The following is a 20942-nucleotide window of genomic DNA, read 5'->3' on the forward strand; positions in this document are numbered from 1 at the left end:
ATTGCAATGGCACAATGTAAATTTAGGTTGTATTATCCTTATCCTAGCTTCTAGTTGCATGAACAAAACGACTATTAATTTGACAATCATGCTTATATCTATGTGAAAGGTGGCTGATGAGAAATGGAAAAAGATAACACTGGTTTTTCTGTAGCTGTGACAAAGTGCGGAGAGCTATATTCCGAAGCTAGTGAAGTAACACCCGGCCTGAGAATATTTAGCGTGGAATGCCCTATTATTTACTGAGAGGCCGGCAAATTGCGGGTGAAGCCTCAAAAGGGGCGAAGAACTTATTGAGGCCAAGACCATATTAACATTTGTACTCCGTTTCCCAGTCCACATCTGTGAAGTGAAGACATGTTAGTGCAGGAGGCCATAGCTTTGATTTGACTTGATTTGATTTATTATTGTCACATGTATTGTCATACAGTGAAAAGTATTGTCTCTTGCGCGCTACACAGACAAAGCACAAAGAAGGAAACGAGAGAGGGCAGAATGTACTGTTACATTTATAGCTAGGGTATGGAGAAAGGGAGATCCTTGGACAGTTGTCAGCAGTTGGACAAGAACTTCAGCTGGGAGGCTGGAAGGGCCCACTGTCTAGAGGGCTGGGAGAAGGGCAGCAATCAGAGCTGAGGAGGCCAAACAACAGTTTAAGAGCCAGGGACAAACACTCCTGGACTCCAAGGTATATTAGAAGAGGCACTTACTTTGTGGAGCTGAAAGCTTGCACCTTCCTTTCAGTGCCAAGGTTCCTGCTGTGTGGCAGCTTGAGCTAAATGTTAATTGAGTGCCCTGTTCCTCGTTTCCACAGTGGGGCACTCAAACACCCTGATGTCCATTAATGTAAGGAAAAAAGGCTGCAGCTATCTGATCAATGTGTTGAGGTTGTGTTGCCCTATTTCACTTCTTAACCACTTCCCCGCCCAACAACCCCCACCACCATCTCCCATCAGTCAGTGCTGAGACCATAAGGAAATACTTTCATTTTCAATTATGATACTGCTCACCTTGAACATAAAACTTCAAAGAAAATGTACACATAAATGATGTAAAGTCACTTTTCCATCATCAATCTTGGATTGTAAAGGTTTGTAATGCTAGACCAGTACTCTCCAAATAGTGGATCGCGATCGACAGGTCGATCCCAGAATCTGAAAGTCGATTGTCATTGGCTGTCGAACCGCGCCGACAATGAATAGAACTTGGGCTTCTTGTGAAGATGAGTGAATCAGCCCATTGACTGCTGAATCGCAGGCACCAAAACGTGGACTAGGCAAGGTGAAGACAGAATGAGGAGCGAGGAGCCCAAGGACCTCCAAGAGGACAAAAACCTACCATCTCCATCAGGCAGGGGAAAGTGAATTTCTTTTTAAGAATGTCAAAGGCAAGACCACTTGTCAACAGAGTGTAGCCTTGAGTAAAAGAGGCAATTTGGAACGGCATCACAAGACAATGCATGCAAGATTTCAAGGAAATTTCCCTTTAAACAGCACCATTCGGACAAAGTTGGGGAGTTAAGGGGAATGGTGCAAGCTCAACATGCACTCTTTTCAAAACCTGTGGCTAAAGGCAAGGCTAGCATTCACATTAACCATATCATAAAATCCCTACAGTGCAGAACAGCGGTGACAAAGTTATCAAGGAGGCTCTGGTGACTGCTGACTCCTTGTTCGAAGACTTTAAAAACAAAGATTAAACAAGAGCAGAGCTTGCCGCTTTAACAGTAACGAGACAGGTGGAATTGTTGTCCAAGGATGTGGTGAGTGTCATGCATAAGTACATTTTAGGGGGTTTTAATAAAGTCAAATTTTTAAGAGTAGATCTCGTGCTAAATTTTGATGCTAAAAGTGTTGGGTTGGAGACTACTGACCTGTGGCAGTAGTTTATTTGTCCACCTCCACATTTTAACCGCAGGCAGAATGTTGGTGGGCTGCGCAATCTCGAGCTACATTCAGAGACTGGGTCCGTTTTCACAGCAACTGGGCCTTATTAATGTGCTGTTGGCTAGCTGCCTGCCCGAAACGAGCATCTAAAGGCAACTGGGAGGCTTTGGGCCCGTGAAAATTGAGTGGCCCAAACACCAGCAGTTAGCTACGTTGCAGGTTGGTGAGTTTTGCGAGGGTTTTGTGGATCATAAGTTTAGTGGAGAACTCCAATGTGAAACCTACCTAAACTACTCCTAACCACCCAAAGATTATCAGGAATGTCCATGGTGGAAACTCCCTCAGCAGAGCATCAACATTAATTTCAGGTCCACATGACAACATAGAACCCCAACTTGTTTTTCAGAGGGCTCCCAACTGAGTCAGGCCAGTGCCTCAACTCCTCCAAAAAAGCAGCATTAAAAGACTGGGGGATGCTAAAAGAATAGTGAGAATCATTTGGATTTTAACTCCCATTCCTCTGGTTTCTGCTGGGAGAAAGGGAGTTTTTAAAAAAATTCGTTCATGGGGTGTGGGCGTCGCTGACTGGGCCAGCATTTATTGCCCATCCTTGAGGGCAATTAAGAGTCAACCACATTGCTGTGGGTCTGGAGTGACAAGTAGGCAAGACCAGGTAAGGATGGCAGATTTCCTTCCCTAAAATGGTTTTGTGGTCATCATTAGATTTTTAATTCCAGTTTCTTATTGAACTCAAATTCCACCACCTGCCATGGTGGGATTCAAACCCGGGACCCCAGAGCATTACCGTGGGTCTCTAGATTACGAGTCCAGCACTATTCCACTGCCTCCCCTTCTATTTCTGTAACTACAGTGATTCATTACTGGCAGAGTGGACATCAAAGAGAAAATGATTGTACTTAATGGGGCTCATTACCAGCTGATAAATCAAATGAAGAAATAGGTTAAAAAGTCATTACCCAGTGGAAAATCAATCCCATTATACATCAGTAAAAAAAAATTAATGAGGAAGTGTGTACCACTGATCTCGGTTGAAATCATGATTTTTTTTCACTGGTATTTATCCTAGAATATAACTTCAAATATCTCGTAGAAACTTATAAGATTCTAACAGGGCTAGCCAGAGTCAACGCAGGAAGGATATTCCTGAAGGCAGGGGACTCCAGAACCAGGGGTCACAGTATGAGGATACAGGGTAAACCATTTAGGACAGAGATGAGGAGGAATTTCTTCACCCAGAGAGTGGTAAGCCTATGGAATTCTCTACTACAGAAAGTAGTTGAGGCCAAAGCATTGTATGTTTTCAAGGAGGAGTTAGATATAGCTCTTGGGGCCAAAGTGATCAAAGGATATTGGAGGTGGGTGGTGAGGAAGCAGGAACAAGTTACTAAATTGGATGATCAGCCATGTGTTATGAGTGGCACACTGGTTAGCACTGCTGCCTCACAGTGCCAGGGACCCAGGTTCGATTCCTGGCTTGGGTCAATGTCTGTGTGGAGTTTGCACATTCTCCTCGTGTCTGTGTGGGTCTCTTACGGGTGCTCCGGTTTCCTCTCAAAGTCCAAAGGTATGCAGGTTAGGTGGATTGGCCATGCTAAATTGCCCCTTAGTGTCAGGGGGACTAGCTAGGGTAAATGCATAGAGTTATGGGGATAGGGTGGGATTGTGGTTGGTGCAGACTTGATTGGCCGTGTGGCCACCTTCTGCATTGTAGGAATCTATGACTGTATGATCATAATAAATGGTGGAGCGGGCTCGGAGGACCGAACGGCCTACTCCTGCTCCTATTTTCTATGTTTCTATATGCGGACTTGTTTTTAAATAATTAAGAAAGGACTGACTGGCGGTCTGTGCAGTAATGTTCCTGAATGTTTCTGGAGCTATCTAGTTTGTAATTTATAACGTGTGACGCTGCTTAAATTTAACGAAGCCCACTTGTGAAGTTAAATGAATTTTTGATGATTATGTTCAAATCCTATATGTTTTCAGTCCCCAGGATATTTACGAGAAGTCAGCGAGGATATTGTCCAGCAATGTAAAGAAAAACTTGAAATGAACGCGTGCAAAGAACTCTTCTGTAACTGTGTGAAGTAAGTGAAAAATCACAAATGTCAGCTTTGCCTGTGATTCGCCAGGGAGCCATTTCCGCCCTCCAGTTAACAGAAATATCAGGTTGCTGCATATGCTTTCTCGTAATCTGAAACGTGATGGCGATTACATTTTTCTTACTATTTAGTTTTTACTTATTATTACCATTAGTATATCCTTCTTGCTGGATGACAGCTTCTTGGAATGGTACAGCAGATTTCATTAGTTACTTGTTTGGATTAATGAATCTCCCCCAGTCCAAATCTGATTTTTTTTTTGAAAAGCCAAGCTGAAGCAGCCATTACGTGAAGTATGTTCACCAGTTATTGCTTGTTATCTTTGTTCTACACTTAGAGCAGATGCTAGCTTTCTTTAAACAAAATGAGGAAACTATCACCAACTCAGTATGTAAAAACATCGCTGTCCAATCTACAAAGCGATAACCTCGATAATGGCTCAATCGTTAGATTTATTGTACCTAGTCCATTTATATAGCACCTTTCACACAAAACATGTCACAGAGGAGCAACAGATGCTGAGTAATTGAATTGTTGAGAGGTATCGATAGCATGGCCAAACCAATACCAGGGTTAGAAGGAGGGGTGTAATTTTCCATGTCCTGCAAGGGAGACCAGGAGGAAATCTTGATACGAAGGCACTGAATCAGTGGTTCACTGTGTTCCTGCTAGAGGTGGGTCACCAAAGATGGCAGCTAGTCACCTAGCAGCGGCAGGTAGCCATTTTGAATAATCAAGGGCGCCATTGTAGGCAGATTGAGGGCTCCGCTGGAAAGGGAGCCTGCTAAGGCCAGAGCCCAGCAGGTGCTTGAAGGCAGCTTGCCAACAACAAGATGGGGATCTCCGAGGCCTCATTTAGGTATCAGTGGGCCACCAGCTGTCGTCACAGGTTTCCCCTCCACAGGAGTGCCCCCGACATCTTTGGCCACACTTCAGTTTTAAAAAGAGGCGCTGGTCGTTCCCATCCTGCAGTGGCAGCGCCCACCTCTACAGGTGGGGCTGATGGTCTTCCAAGGCTTGCTTGACCCTCTGAGGTCTGGAGCCTCAAGAAGCGCCAGCCGCCATCCCAGAGGCAGTTAGTTTGAAGTCCTGAACATTGTATCAGCAGGTGCAGGGTCAAGGCCAGGAAATGGGTGCTGTGTTTCACCTGAAGTTTCCGGAAACCTCTTGAGGAGAGAAGTAGCTTGGCGGAATACCAAAAGGCCTCCTGCTTAAAACCCAAAAGGTCAGAAGGATCATGAGGTCCTGACGGACTCTGCCAGCATTGGGTGCTGGAGTGGAGAGAGTGACTACACAGCTCGCGGTGGTTAGCAGTCTAGGTGATGGAGAAAATACAGGATTTGAGATACATCGACACAGTGGTTAGCACTGCTGCCTCACAGCGCCAGGGACCTGGGTTCGATTCCCGGCTTGGGTCACTGTGCAGAGTCTGCGCGTTCTCCCCGTGTCTGCGTGGGTTTCCTCCAGATGCTCCGGTTTCCTCCCACAGTCTAAAAGACGTGCTGGTTAAGTGCATTGGCCATGCTAAATTCTCCCTCAGTGTCCCCGAACAGGCACCGGAGTGTGGCGGCCAGGGGATTTTCACAGTAACTTCATTGCAGTGTCAATGTTAGCTTTCTTGTGACACTAATAAATAAACTTTAAAAGACTTTAATCTCAGGATGAAGCAACACACATATCTTTTATTACAAGATAAATCACATGACTGAGGAATCATTTATTGCAGACTCCTTGTTGCCAAAGACAATGATTTAAGTTTATTATTCAAAAATCTCGATTTTTCTTTTGCATTTTCAATCAAACAGAAACTCAACAAGAATTTTTAATATCCAATTTCCTTTTCCAAAGTTTACTTTGGCACAGAATTACACATTTGGCTCCACATTGTGCCAAATATATGATTGTATCAAGGCTAACTGTCTCTGTAATAGTAGGTAATTCTCAAAAGTATGCTTTAAAATTTGTATGGCAAATTTATCTTGGAACGTTTGGCTACCTGTTTCCAGGTTCTTCAGCATTTTTGAGCCCTTTTTGGAAAAGCTGTTAATAGTCCTGTATTAAAGACACTTGTTTTTGGATAGTGTTAGAAAATGCCTGCAATAATTTAACACAAGTACGTCTGTCCATTACTGTTTGTTTGTGCTTTATTTATTGTACAGTGTTTTGTGATTTACCACATCCCATTGTGTATATTGGTCAAACCCACCTTCAGGAAGACATTGATCAACTTTGATACAAATTAGATCAACTAAAATCCTTGATATTATCGTTCTGAATATTTGTTCTATTGGACGGTAATGTGGAATGCAGTTTGCAGAAGACATCTATATATTTTAAAATCTTAGTTATTTTTCCCTATCTCATCATACAAAAATTCGCCTCTATTTGTGTATCTTTTTCACCACAGTACCTAGTAATTGTGAAGTATTTAGAAATTTTCCTGTTTAAAAGTAGGAAACTCCAGGTTTGTGATAGTTCAGTTGTTTTGCTAATCTTTGTCTGCCTTTCCTGATTTTCACCCTCCATTTTCTGAGGACGAAGACATATGAACATGCGAGTTAGGAAGAGGAGTAGGCTACTTGGTCCCTCTAACCTGCTCCGCCATTGAATAAGATCATGACTGATCTGATTTTAACCTCAACTTCACATTACTGCCTACCCCCAATAACCTTTACCCCTCCCTGCTTATCAAGAATCATTCTAGCTCTGGCTTAAAGATATTCAAAGAGTCTGCCTCAACCAACTTTTGAGAAAGAGAATTCCAAAGTGTCTCTCTGAGGGAGAAAAAAACCCTCATCTCTGTCCTAAATGGGCGACCCCAAATTTTAAACAGTGACCCCTAGTTCTAGATTCTCCCATACAGGGAAACATCCTCTCCACCGAGGGTCACCCAAACTCGAAGCGTTGGCTCTGTTCCCTCTCCACAGATGCTATCAGACCTGCTGAGATTTTCCAGCATTTTCTGTTTTTGCAGCCAATTGTTGTATCAACTTCCGAGCTGTCGATGTTGTATAACTTGTCATGCTCGTGAAATATAGGCGCTCAAGTTTGAGTTAAGTGAACATTTTAATTATAAAACAAAATGGAGAATGGCCATTCTGCTTTTGAAACTAAATGGAGTTGAGAGGTCAGATGACCATTTCCTATCCTGTCAATACACCTGGAATTACACAAGCAAGCCTGCAGGTCTGAACAAGGCATTATAATGCAAATAACCTCTTGGGACATTTCAGTGAGAAGACACATAAAAGGTAACAAACCTTTCCTATGGGCCATGGCTGCTGTTATACAAACAGTTTTTTTTTTAAAAACTCATTCACAATGGACTTGTAGACTTCTTGGCTTTGGAGAGGAGCTCCAAAGAATGGGTGCAAGAATAATCCAATTCTATCACAAGGATATATAAATGGGTGAAAACCACTATGTCAATGGTCAAGACATCAGAGACCTGAGGGCTGTGAAAAACATTTGCTATGGTCACCTGACAGAAACCAGGTTTCTGATGAAGGGTATTTAATAAGATACATTTTTAGGAGCAGCAAGAAGAAAAACAAGCAGGGTTCTAAACCAGCAAAGGAACTGGACCCTGCCTAAAATCTGTTGGGAGGCAGGAACAAAACCAAAGGCGGAATTCTTCCAAGCGTCCACTGACAGGTTTGATGATGGGCGTGGAGAGAAGAATTTAACGGGAGGCCCAGAAATGGTTTTCATGCCGGTGTGAATTTACAGCGGGATCTTCTGCTGGTGCCCGCCGTGGTGGGTTGGAAAACCTATTGATGGATGCAAATATATCATAGAATAGAATCATAGAACCCTGACAGTGGAGAAGGAGGCCATTCAGCCCAGGGAGTCTGCACCATCCACAATCCCACCCAGCCCCTATCCCCATAACCTCACATAGTCACCCTGCTAGACCCCTGACACTAAGTGGCAATTTAGCATGGCCAATGCACCTAACCAGCACATCTTTGGACTGTGGGAGGAAACGGGAGCATCCGGAGGAAACCTACGCAGACACGAGGAGAATTTGCAAACTCCACACAGACAGTGACCCTGATGCCAGAATAAAACACATTTGGAACAATGTGGCGTGCAGATGTCGGGACTCTGCTGAACAACGCCTGTGGCTGCCTCCGGAGTTTGAGATGGAGGCTGTCGGCAACCCTGCATCCAAAAACACCACAAAGTGGGTCAGGGGAACACCAGCGCCTGAACCTTCCAGATTCAGCCCCTTCGAGGGGTCCAACCTGCAGCCTCAGAAATTTCCTGAGATCCATCTTCTTTCTCAGGGGGTCTATCTGCCAATCTCGGAGTGCTCCCAGAGATCTATCAATCTTTTTCAGGCAATCCATGTTACGTTTTCAATGATGGGTCAGTGATGTTGGGCACTTTTGGAATAAGGCTCCTGGACAAGACAGCAGGCTATGCACCACCCGGCATTGTCCCTGAATATGGTGTAAAACACCTGGGTGCATAATTAATGAGGTCAGGGCCTGAAGATTTGGCCTGTCTTCCCTCCAGCCTCTGCAGCAGAAACATTCTACGTTACCACCCCCACCTACAGTCTCAAAATGGGAGAAATTCCTCCAGTGTCCCCCCCAGGTTTTCACTGTAAAGGTTTGACTACACCTCAGCTGGAATGAAGCCAGAGAAACCTACTGCAAGCAATAAGTCCGTCTTCAGAAACCTCCAATGTCTGTTCCTTCAGGGTACCAAAAGGGGAAATCATAAGCGTACAATGTTTCAAACCTTCATCTCAAAAAAACAAGTATGACCGCAAATCTTTGGACTTTTACTACTTAATTGCACGCTACTGTTTTTGTAACCACTTCTTGCTGTGTGTCTGTGTGACTGGATGCTGTTAAGCAATCATTTGGGTGCTGATTAATAAACATTTATCCTTTTTTAAACTACCCATGAGAAAAGCTCTCATTTGTCTATTCTTGGGTGTTACAGCACTCGAGGTTAAAACTCCTTTTACAAACAGGTTCTGCTTAGGTCAGTTGAGAGGTGGAAAAAGAGGGAACCATCCTATCATCTCGTCCCCCGTCCATAACAAAATAAACACCACAGGCATTGAAAGCCCCACCAGTTAAAGATCAGGTTATTATAAGGCAAGAGTGATGTCAATTTAAAAAATCTTGTGCTTTCCTGCAAGCTGTGTAAACATTGCCTGCTGACCTTAATAGGTTAATGATTCTTGGAGCTCACTCGAGCATTCATAAGGAGGCCATCTAGCTACTGTATCAACAGAAGCAGACATCTGTTTTTTCCCAGATGGCTTCATGCATGCAGTGTGACACAGCTGCAGAGGAGAGTGCATCCTTTGTTTGATATGGTTTTCAATGCCTGTTTTGTTAATTTATGCAATATTAAGAGGTCTGAAGTGGATAATAGCTTTTTGAAATTGATACTGTGAATGATTGACACTTGAGGTTGTAAACTGAGTGGATTCTTCAAAGTATCTTTTCATCGCCTCTACTTATGCGTGGGCTTCTTTAACAGAGACATGTTTGGCGGGTTGGGAAATTTTCCCAACTCCAAATACTCATTTCCTTGGTGAAAATCCAGCCCCTTCATTACATTGGGAAAAAAGATTTGGCTGTTCACTTGAGATGCCGTACCTTACAGAGCTCGGGTTCAAGAGCGGAAAGGTGGAATTAGACCAGATAGCTTTTTTACAGCTGCTTAGGACACAATGGCCTGAATTGCCACCTCCTGTGCTGTAAATCTTCCGATGTTTCTATGAGAGGTGTGGTTCAAGATGCTCGCCAGTCGTATGAAAGAAGAGTCACAGGAGGAAGGATTGCAGGCCAACAGCTGATGAATTTATATCATTTCTGGGAGATGGCCCATTTGCGGTTTCTACACGTCTCCTGTCACTGTCCCCTGGAAGAGGTATTTCCCGGAACCTGCATAAATGAGGTGACGCTGCCATCGTGGAGTGTATCATCTCTCAGTAGGGTTAACAATTTGTTATCGCTACAAGAAACCTGCATCATCTCTCGTTCCAAGTTTGTTACTGCAAACACACTGGACTTGGCCAACAAATGACACTACTTTCAGAAATTTATGGGACAGCCCCCAATCACTTCTTGGCACATCTCGAGTATCAGGTAAGGTGTTGTATCCGCTGGGTCATCAGCTAAAAGCCAGAGTTAGTGTTAAAGAGTGAGCTCAGCCTGAAAACTCTCAGTCAGTTGGCAAAAGGCAAAGGTATATATTATGTTCTAAATATTTCCTTTTGTTCTAGTCTTTTAAAAGCGGTACTTCACATTTCCACTTACCATCCTTTCTATTTATGGCGGGCTTTAAATAATGACTATTACTCATGTCATAGGGAAACAAACAGCTTTTGCCTGCAGGCTTAATACCAGTCCATAGCTAGTCACTCTCCCATGGTGAAATATACATGCGATTGCATATACTGTATTTAGAAATGTCACAAAAAAAAAGGAAACATATTTAAGGTTTGAGAACCAAATCATTCAGATACAATGGTGAGTTTGTTGCAATGATTGTAATAAAAGTACTATGCTGTTATGTCGATGAACTTTATTCTACCTGACCACTTGACCCGGGAAGTTCCCTCACTCTGCAGGAGTGTAATTAGATTTGGCAATTTTCCCTGCATTATGATTCCAACTGGTGCAAGGTGGGATTATGGAAGATTCATTTCATTTAACAGACTAAAAGCCACAGCATGGATTTAATGCAGTGAATTTTTTTCTGAGATTAGGAAGAAAGTATTGTACGTCAAAGGAAAACGTCTGTTGTCAGTATGTCTGTTTTATCGCCATAATAGACCACAGTTAAATGCTTGGAGAGGACATTGGTATAACTGTTCAGTGTCAGACGCTGGAGATAGAGAGAAATGAAACTACACAACATGGCAGAGAGGATTTATGACTAGTGAGCTATTGGCATGCGCTCCTTGCAAAACTTTGCCTACACAAAACTGAGTTTAAGCAAGGCAGGTTGTGCAGTGGCAGAGCTGATGCATATTGGAGGGTATATCAAATTAAATTGGACTTGCTATTTTGGCAGTAAGTAGGTTTGAATAGGTCTTGTAGGATTTGAATGGACAATGGACATTAAGGCTGCAAGGGAAGGCAAGCCCAGCTTGCAGCAGAGGGCTCTGTTAGCTGGTGATACCTGATCACTTTTACTGCCTGGCTGATTATCCTCTATCTGCTCACTGAAGCACCAGCTCAGAGATGCTAATTAATTTATATCCTGCTCCTGATTAGGTCATTAATTTCAATTGCCTTGTCTCACTTTCAGGATTTGAGAAGTTGAAATCCTCAAATGAGAAAGATTGATACCGTTCTAATCTGCCCTGCCATATCGATAACATGCGTCCCAAATCATTTCTGGAAAATTTCTGCTTAGTGACATAACCCTGATCCCTGGTTTAAAGACCAGCCGATGTGAGTTTCTCTGTGTAATGAGCAGGCTTGGATATGTGCATAAATATTTAGGTGCTACATGACCTGCAGTCATCAGGTGTAAATGCAGTTGAGATTTTTTGCAGTTCAGTGACTTTAAAAAACAAAAATTCTCTTGATGAGAATTAAGCTAGCTTAACCAAAGTAGTGTATGTGCACCTGACACTTTCCACCCCCAAACACATTCTAAATAGCTTGAATGGTTCCCTATACCCTGGTTCTACATAATAATGGCTCGCTTCTCGGCCTTTTGGCTAAGATCAAGTGTGGTCTGGTGATGCTGCACTTGGTCGTGACCATTGGGTTGCACTTGAGCTTCATTTTCATATGAAGCAATTTTTTAAAAGCGGCATCTCGGCCTTTTGGCCAAGATGCAAATGAGATCAAGCCTTGGGGGCGGAGACGTCTGTCTACTCCAATCAGCTTGGCTCATGTAGATCAGGCCCAAGGCAGGGTAAAGGGTCGCATACCCTGTCTTGTCAGCTTGGATCGGAAATGTCTCAACTTGTTGAGACTCTGAATTGGACTTGATTTGATTGAATTGGAAAAGTATATAAAAAAATAATCGCTACTCGGCCTTTTGGCTAGGATCAAGTGTAGTATGGATAGGATGCTGCGCTTGGTTGAGGTCATTGGGTTGCATTTGAGCTTCATTTGAAGCAATTTTTAAAAGCGACATCTCGGCCTTTTGGCTAAGATGCAAATGAGATCAAGCCTTGGAGGAGGTGAGTCTGCACCTACTCCAATCAGCTTGGCTCATGTAGATCAGGCCCAAGGCAGGAGTGGAGGCCCTGTCTTGTCAGCTTGGATCGGAAATGTCTCAACTTGTTGAGACTCTGAATTGGACTTGATTTGATTGAATTGGAAAAGTATAATTTAAAAAAATAATGGCTTCTTGGCCTTTTGGCTGAGATCGAGCCCAAGATAGGGTGTTGTAATGCCATATCCTGTAAGCTTGGATCTTGTTTGTGTCTCTTGTGGGGACCATGATTTGGATTCAATTGGGATTGGAATTTGGCTTTTGGAACAAGCAAGGAATGGATTTGGGTCCACCTGGTCCACTCTGAACATTGGCTTTGTAACTTCAAGGATGGAGTAAAAATGTTGTTTAAAAAATGAAATAGTAAAAGAGGCAAGAAACTCTGAGAATGAGGCACCTTGCATGAAGACAGCAACCCACTTATGAAGTGATAGTGTATTTTTTAAATTCATTCTTTGAATGTGAGTGTCATGGGGTAGCCGGCATGTACTACTAGTCCCTAGCTGCTCTTGTAGTAGTGAGTCTTGAACTGTTGCAGTCTGTGGGTGAAGATGCTCCCACAATGATGTTAGGCAGAATGTTCCAGGATTTTGACCTAGCAACAATGGAGAATAGCAATGCATGTCCAACACAAGCTGGTGTGCGGCTTTGAGTGAAACTTGCAGATGGCAGTGTTCCCATGGGCTATCCTCACCCTTCTGGGTGGTGGACATTACAAGTTTATTGTTTGCTGCGGCAAAGCCTGGTTGTAATTCTCCCTACAGATAGTACCTAATACTGCATCACTACGCTTGTGGTGAAGGGAGTGAATATTTCTAACTGGTGGATGGGGCACTGTTGAGCAGTCTGTTTTGCACTAGAAGGTGTTGTGTGTTAAACTGCACTCATCCAGGCAAGCGGGGAGCATCCCATCACATCAAGAGACTTTGCCTTGAAGGTATTCAAGAAACTTTGAGGAGTTTGGAGGCAAGTTATAGTCAACCTCTGACCTGCTTTATTGGCAATGACATTTTGGGGCAGCAGGGTGGCACAGTGATTAGCATTGCTGCCTTGCAGCCCAGGGACCCGGGTTTAATTCCCAGCTTGCGCTACTGTGCAGAGTCTGCGCTTTCTCCCTGTGTCTGCATGGGCTTCCTCCACGTGCTCCAGTTTCCTCCCACGGTCTCAAAGATGTGCTGGCTAGGTGGATTGGCCATGCTAAATTCTTCCTCCGTGTACCCGAACAGGCGCCGGAGTGTGGCGACTCGGGGATTTTCACAGTAACTTCATTGCAGTGTTAATGTAAGCCTATTTGTGACACTAATAAATTCACTTATGTTCAGTTCAGCTTATGATCAATGGTGACTGCCTTCCCCCGGTCCCTGCCAGTCCTTAGAAAACCTTCAGGATATTGATGGTGAGGGGCTTGGGATGGCATTGAATGTCATGGGGAAGAATGGATTTGGGTCCCATCCTCTGTCTGGTTGGAATGGTCATTACTTGGTACCTGTGTGGCACTGATGTTACTTTTCATATGATTTATGCTGGCTTTTAAATTGCAACATAGCCAGTCCAGTTCTACAGGAAACATTGCTAGAAGCTTCTGTCAGAAAGATCAGTGCAGAAACCAACGTAGGTTTTGGGGTAAATCCTGCGTGAGTGTGGTGCAAGAAGCCATGGACCATTATGTTCGTAAATTGTATGGGTGTCATCTAATGGCACTTAAGAACACTAAACACTGCACCCATTTTATTATATTGACAGACAACTCGAGTCTTTTCTGCAGTATTTAAGCCGAATGTTGGTTAACCCTGCTGGAAAGTAACATCGAAACTAGAAGCAGGAGTAGGTCATTCGGCCCTTCGAGTCTGCTCCACCATTCATTATGATTATGGCTGCTCATCAAATTCAATATCCTGATCTCTTCCCCCCCCCCCCCCCCTCCCCCGCCCCATACCCTTTGATCCCTTTAGCCTCAAGAGCTATATCTAATTTCTTCTTGAAATCAGACAACGTTTTGGCCTCAGCTACTTACTGTAGTAATGAATTCCACAGATTCACCTCTCTCTGGGTGAAGACATTTCTCCTCCCCTCAGTCCTAAAAGCCCTTACACTCAAAACTATGACCCTTGGTCCTGGACTCCCCCACCATTGGGAACATTCTTTCTGAATCTACCCTGTCTCATCCTGTTAGCACTGTTGTCAAAGTGAACACGCAAATGGAATGCAGTAGAGACAAACGCAAGGCAACCAACTTACTGCCTGGGATCCGGAATCATTCTTTTGGCTGAAGTATGTGTCAGATTCAGGTTTGCGAATTCAGCTGAAGCTGACGATATCCTGTTGATGTGACATTTTAAATGTTGTTAGAAGTGAATGTGACATTTTCAATGTTATTGTGAGTTAAGATAACTCTAATTGGAATACAAAGTGCAAGAAATGTCCTCAGGTTTGAAGTTTTGTGAATATTTCTCTTTCAAACTACTTCAAAGCAACAGTTAATGATGATGAAGAAATGTGCAGCTATTACCTGCAGTTATTTTAAGGCTGAATCAGCATGTGGTTGAGGAAATATTTGTAATAAAAGCGTCTGTCTCCCAGGTGCAAATTAACACAACTCTAAAGAGATCTTTACAAAGTGCCGAAACACTCTAACCCTTTGCCTTCATTGGGATTGCAGTAACTCACGTTTACATTATTTTGGAGAACTACCATCTTATTTTTGAAAACACTTTTTTAAAGTTTATTTATTAGTGTCACAAGTAGACTTCACTGCAATGAAGTTACTGTGAACATCCCCTAGTCGCCACACTCCGGCACCTGTTCAGGTACACTAAGGGAGAATTTAGCATGGCCGATGCACCTAACCAGCATGTCTTTTGGACTGTGGTAAGAAGCCAGAGCACCTGGAGGAAATCCGTGCAGACTCCGTACACACAGCAAGGCAAGCCAGGAATCTAACCCAGGCCTCTGTTGTTGTGAGGCAGCGGTGCTAATCACTGTGCCATCATGCTACCCTGTTACTTGTAGGAGCGATTTTGATTTATTATTGTCACATCTATTAGTATAGAGTGAAAAGTATTGTTTCTTGCGTGCTATACAGACCAAGCATATTGTACTTAGAAAAGGAAAGAAGAGAGTGTAGAATGTAGAGTTATAATCATAGCTAAAGTGTAGGGAAAGGTCAACTTAATATTAGGTAAGTCCATTCAAAAGTCTGGCAGCAGGGAAGAAGCTGCTCTTGAGTTGGTTGGTACATGCCCTCAGACTTTTGTATCTTTTCCCAATGGAAGAAGGTGGAAGAGAGTGGGTGCGTCGGGTCCTTGATTATGCTGGTTGCTTTTCTGAGGTAGCGGAAAGTGTAGACAGTGTCAATAGATGGGAGGCTGGTTTGAGTGATTGATTGGGGTTCGTTCCCGACCCTTTGTAGTTTCTTGCAAACTTGGACAGAGCAGGAGTCATACCAAGCTGTGATACAACCAGAAAGAATGCTTTCTATGGTGCATCTGTAAAAGTTGGTGAGAGTTGTAGCAGACATGCCAAATTTCCTTAGCTTCCTGAGAAATTAGAGGTGTTGGTGGGCTTCCTTAACAAGGCTAGTTTCTGAATCGTGAGGTGCCAAGAATACAAATACCAGCCCTTAAAATATTTTCTATCCAATAGTCGTAGAGGGTGGCACTGGCACTGAGGGAAATCGGAGGAAAATGCGTGGGAATTACCATGTACGTTTAGTAGTTGCTAGTTACAAAGCAGCTCCCTTGATCGGCCTTGACAGTAGCTACATGACATTCTGAACCATGTGTATGTCAACAAACCTCTGTAAATTAGTTACAGCTCTCCACTTCTTGTACCACCTCAGAGTTTTTGTAAAAGGGCTAAAGTCTCATTAAATTGAATAATGGCAGTGGCTGTTCTGACTTAAAACGTAATAAAACCTGAGAGGCTTAAATGCGATCATCAGTGCACAGTAAATGTGGTGTGTGGTTGGCGATTGATATAATGAGATTCTGAAGCGAAATTCTGGGGGAATTGAGAATCTGTTACATGCTATAGCAGGAATACATGCTGTTGAGCTGTTGCAGCAGAGAGCATTCTGAATTGGTTCTGGCATTCATTGCTGGGAGAGATTTGAGATGATTAAATCTGAATTTCTGTACAATTTTCTTTTGCCAAAATCAAATTATCAGGCATTGGGAAAAAAAAAATCTGTTGCAGACAAAATTGACACTAAATATTTCAAAAGGCAGCCAAAGAAATTCGCAGTTATTTGCAGGAACTTAATGTCATTCCTCCCAGACGAATGTTGATGTCATAACTTTGCATTGCCTGGAAAGATTATACAGCAAATGGCTAGAGCTACTGGTGTATGGTCAGAAAAAGCATGGGGAAGGCAGGGAAATACAATTGTCAAGAAATAAACTGTCAACCCAAACTAGTTTCAAAAAATCCTTCAAATAGGAATTTGGAAATGATATATCTCTAACGGGACAAGTGCAGATTAAAGCTGCACTACAGTTTTTAAAATTTGTTTCAGTGTGGGATTTATGTGGCGAGACGGGAGATGCTGGGGTTGTTCTCCTTGGGGAAAGAAAGTTGAGAAAGGAATGGATAGAGTTTAAAGTGTATTTATTAATTTAACAAGTAGGATTATATCAACACTGCAATGAAGTTACTGCGAAAATCCCCCAGTTGGCACACTCCGGCACCTGTTCGGGTACACAGAGAGAATTTAGCACGGCCAATGCATCTAATCAGCACGTCTTTCGGACTGTGGGAGGAAACCAGAGCACCCGAACGAAACCCACACAGACACGGAAGAACATGCAGACTCTGCACAGATAGTGACCCAAACCGGGGATCGAACCCGGGTCCTTGGCGCTGTGAGGCAGCAGCGCTAACCACTGTGCCGCTGTGCGCATTTAAACATCATGAATGGTTTTGATAGAGTAAATAAGGCAGATTGCCTCCAATGGTAAAAGAGTCAGCAATGGGATGACACAGATTTCAGGTGAATGGCAGAAGAACCAGCGGTGGCGAGATGAGGTATTTGTATTTTTATTCAGTGAGTCATTGTGAATTGGAGTGCGCTATCGCAAAGGGCAACTTTGGGTAAATACTTGAAAAGATAAGAATTACAGGGCTATGGGGAAAGAGCAGAAGTGTGGCATTCGTTGGATAGCTAAACAAAAAACTGGCACAGTGGGCCAATTGTCCTCCTGCTGGGCTGCATCATTTTATTCAAAGGATGCTGCGGGAGATTGTTGTAATACCCAAAATAATCTACAGTTGGTGCATTTGTTCCTGTAAACTCATACTAAATAATGTGATTTTTTTTGTATTTTTCATTATGTTCTACAACAGGTCAGTGCACGATTATCTCAGCGGACGGCCATTTAATGAATACCAGGAAAGCATGTACTTTGATCGCTTTCTCCAGTGGAAATGGCTAGAAAGGTAAGGATTGTGGAAGGATCAACGTGTATCTTTACATTGCATTTTTGTTGAATTTGAAACTACGGGAGGGGGAAATCTACTGGACCCAAAAGAATTTGAAGTCTAGGAACTACAGACTGGTGCCACTCCTAAAACGATTTATTTTTCTTGCCAATAATGAAACTTGGTATTGAGAGATTATAGAGCTTGATTTACATCAAGTGTGAACTATGTGGGCCGCTAGTTGTCGATCTAATCCTTCTAAGTGCAATATTTGTGTAAAGGTGTTTCATTTTTGTTGCCCACTCTTTCCAAATAATTTATGCTCTTTATTCTTCACTCTGGGCTGTGTATATAATTTTTCACCCAATAGATAGGCTGCTGTACAGTCTCTGCCAGTGCTGCCCGGAGTTGTGAACAAATCTCCTGAGGAACTTTGCTGCTTTGCGTTTACTTCCCTTCGATTTCTACCCAAACGTCCTCCCGCATTTGAAGAGACAAAGAACTTGAAACGCTCCCTCTGCTTTCTCTCCTCACAGATGCTGCCAGACCTGCTGTGCCTTTCCAGTATCCTCTGCTTCATTTAAAGTTTATTTATTTATTAGTCACCTGTAGGCTTACATTAACACTGCAATGAAGTTACTGTGAAAATCTCCGAGTCACCACTTTCCGGCGCCTGTCCGGGTACACTAAGGGGCAATTTAGCATGGCCAGTTCACCCAACCAGCATGTCTTTGGACTGTGGGAGCAAACCGGAGCACCCAGGGGAAACCCATGCAGACATGGGGAGAACGTGCAGACTCCGCACAGACAGCGACCCAAACCGGGAATCGAACCTGGGTCCCTGGCACTATGAGGCAGCTGTGCTAACCACTGTGCCACCGTGCCCATGCTCCTGCACTGTCGAACTACTCTAGTTCAGCTTGTCTTATTTGTGACCAGCTGGAGACTTTGCATTTTGTACAGTGCCTCCTTATTCACACACACACACACACTGAATGATTTGGAAATACTGCCCAGAAGGGGGGGGAAAAGCAGCAAAAATAGGGAAATAGGAATACTGCTCCAAATTGGTTTTGTGGGCCTTAAAATGGAACACCAGTTAGAACTGGGAAATAATACTGTTCCGGTTTGTGTTTTATTTCCCTCTGGGTGTGACTGCTGGACAAACAAACTGAGGATTATCATCCGTACACTGGAAGAGCAATCAGAACCAATCTAAACTTTTTAAAAAAAATCAAGTTCAACACCAGACCAGGTGGAAAGTGTTTTCTGTGATAGTGTATATATTCAAATCTGGTAAAATAAACTCCTGTACTTAAAAGAGGAAATATGATCTTCTAAATTCTTACATAAAACACTAAACAAAAAGTAACTATGCACCTACAGATGTGACCCAATCATCTTCTAACTCTGCTTTCTGTTTAAAGCTGCTGTTTAGATGCAACTTGCAAGCGAACATTTTGTTTAGAATTCCCCTGGTGTAATGTAATTTCTTTCCACTTGAGTCATGTTAGGAATGGCACTGATGGAGTGCGAGTAGCATCGGCCTAGACTTTAACCTACAGACAAGCTCTGTGCTAAGGGAATGGATTTGGGGGTTGGGTGCTGTTGCGAGGTCAGGAAAGTCTGAGGAATGGGCTTCTTGAACGTCTTACAGATTTTAACTGCCCCCACTCTGTCATTGGGGCTCCCACTGACAGGCACCGGGATTGACAGGCTGGAGACCGTTCGGGCAGGAAACCTGCTTCACAGGGTCAAAGCCTAAAGAGCACTGGGGAAGTGAGAGCCATCATGGAATTGGGATTCGGGGGGTGGGGGCATTCCAATGGTGATTGGGGAGTCCCGATTGTGGAGAAAGAGTCCGGTGGTGATCTGATGGCGTCCTGACTGTAGTAGGATGAATGGGAGAGGAAGAGGTCAATGTGTAGCTTGTTGGGCCTGGAGGAGACACTCCAGTCGTGCTGCAAAAGTCTTCTTTCATGGATTCAGCCTGCCTCGCTGCTTTTAAGCTACTCAGTTTCCCAAAGTCTGGAAAACACATCCTTCCTTTATTTAATTATTTCACAGGGTGTGGGCATCACTGGCTAGACCAGAATTTGTTGCCTATCCCCTAACTACCCCTGAGAAGGTGGTGGTGAGCTGCCTTTTTGAACCCCTGCAGCCCATGTGCTGTTAAGGGACGACAATGTAGTTCCAGTCACGATGATGTATATCTCGGAGGCGAACCTGTAGGTGGTAGTGTTACCACGCATCTGCTACCCTTGTCCTTCTAGGTGGTGATGGGGGGGTGGCGTATTTGGAAGGTGCTAGCCTTGGTGAGTTGATGGTACACACTGCTACTATTGTTCGATCATGATGGAGTGTGTGAATGCTTATGTTGGTGGATAGTGTGCCAATCCAGCAGGCTGCTTTGTCCTGGATGATATCCAGCTTATTGAGTGTTGTTGGAGCTGCACCCATCCAGTCAAGAGAATAATAGTCCATCACTCTCCTGGCTTCTACCTTACAGGTAGTGGACTGACTTTGGGGAGTCAGGAGGTGACTAAATTGCCAGTGTCTGACCTGCTCTTGTAGCCACAATATTTATACTTGTACTGGCTAGTCCAGTTCAGTTTCTGGTCAATGATAACCCGCAGGATCTTGATTGTGGGGGATTTAGTGATGGTAATGTCATTGAATGTCAAGAGGAGATGGTTAGATTTTCTCTCGTCAGAGGTGGTCATGCCTGGCACTTCTCAGCTGAGCCTGAATGTTGTCCAGGTCTTGCTGCACATGAATATAACATGACCTGTGGTTAAAACTAGAACAATTGACAATTGATTAAAATGAAGCAAGCAGCCGCATTATAAAATTTAAATGAGCAACAGGCTTCCCACAAGTGGACTGGGCCACCCAACCACCCTCCCCCACTTGTCCTGCCTCCTTTAAAAATGAAAGTGGTGGGTTCATGGTCCTGTTCGTAATCTTTTGGGGTTTTTGACCCCAATTCCATCCACTTTTGGGGGGGTTAACATTCACTCCATTGTCTCTCTTTAAATCATGACTGGAACTATATCTCATCACCCTTAAAGTGTTAACAATTGGGCTGTTCTAAAAGAACTGAAATGTGTCTGTATAATGTATTAGATTTATGTGACAGCCTAGCCAATTGCCTGTCCCTTATGAGCTGATTATGTTTAATCGAATTCATAAACTCAGTATAGTTTGGTTTAATAGGTTAGATCCACATGCCTGCCTTGCTTTAGTGAGCATGCTCAGTTGATCCAACTGCATTCCTATATAATGGGAAGATATTTTTGTCCTTCAGCCA

At 43.5% G+C, this 20942-nt stretch overlaps 1 protein-coding gene across 4 annotated transcripts in view; it reads left to right on the top strand.

Annotated features, from left to right (window-relative positions):
* LOC144500429 (U6 snRNA-associated Sm-like protein LSm1) overlaps positions 1–20942 on the top strand; it is a 317623-nt gene that overhangs the window by 250419 nt on the left and 46262 nt on the right. For 3 of the 4 annotated variants that reach the window (XM_078223322.1, XM_078223321.1, XM_078223324.1), the window contains exons 5-6: positions 3894–3994; positions 17558–17650. In XM_078223322.1, the coding sequence (XP_078079448.1) occupies positions 3894–3994; positions 17558–17650 (194 nt within the window). Of the gene's footprint in view, positions 1–1685; positions 1763–3893; positions 3995–17557; positions 17651–20942 lie in introns of those variants that run through there. The other variant, XM_078223323.1, reaches the window with a different exon arrangement.

Source organism: Mustelus asterias, chromosome 11 (genome assembly GCF_964213995.1).
Source record: "Mustelus asterias chromosome 11, sMusAst1.hap1.1, whole genome shotgun sequence".
NCBI lineage: Eukaryota > Metazoa > Chordata > Chondrichthyes > Carcharhiniformes > Triakidae > Mustelus > Mustelus asterias.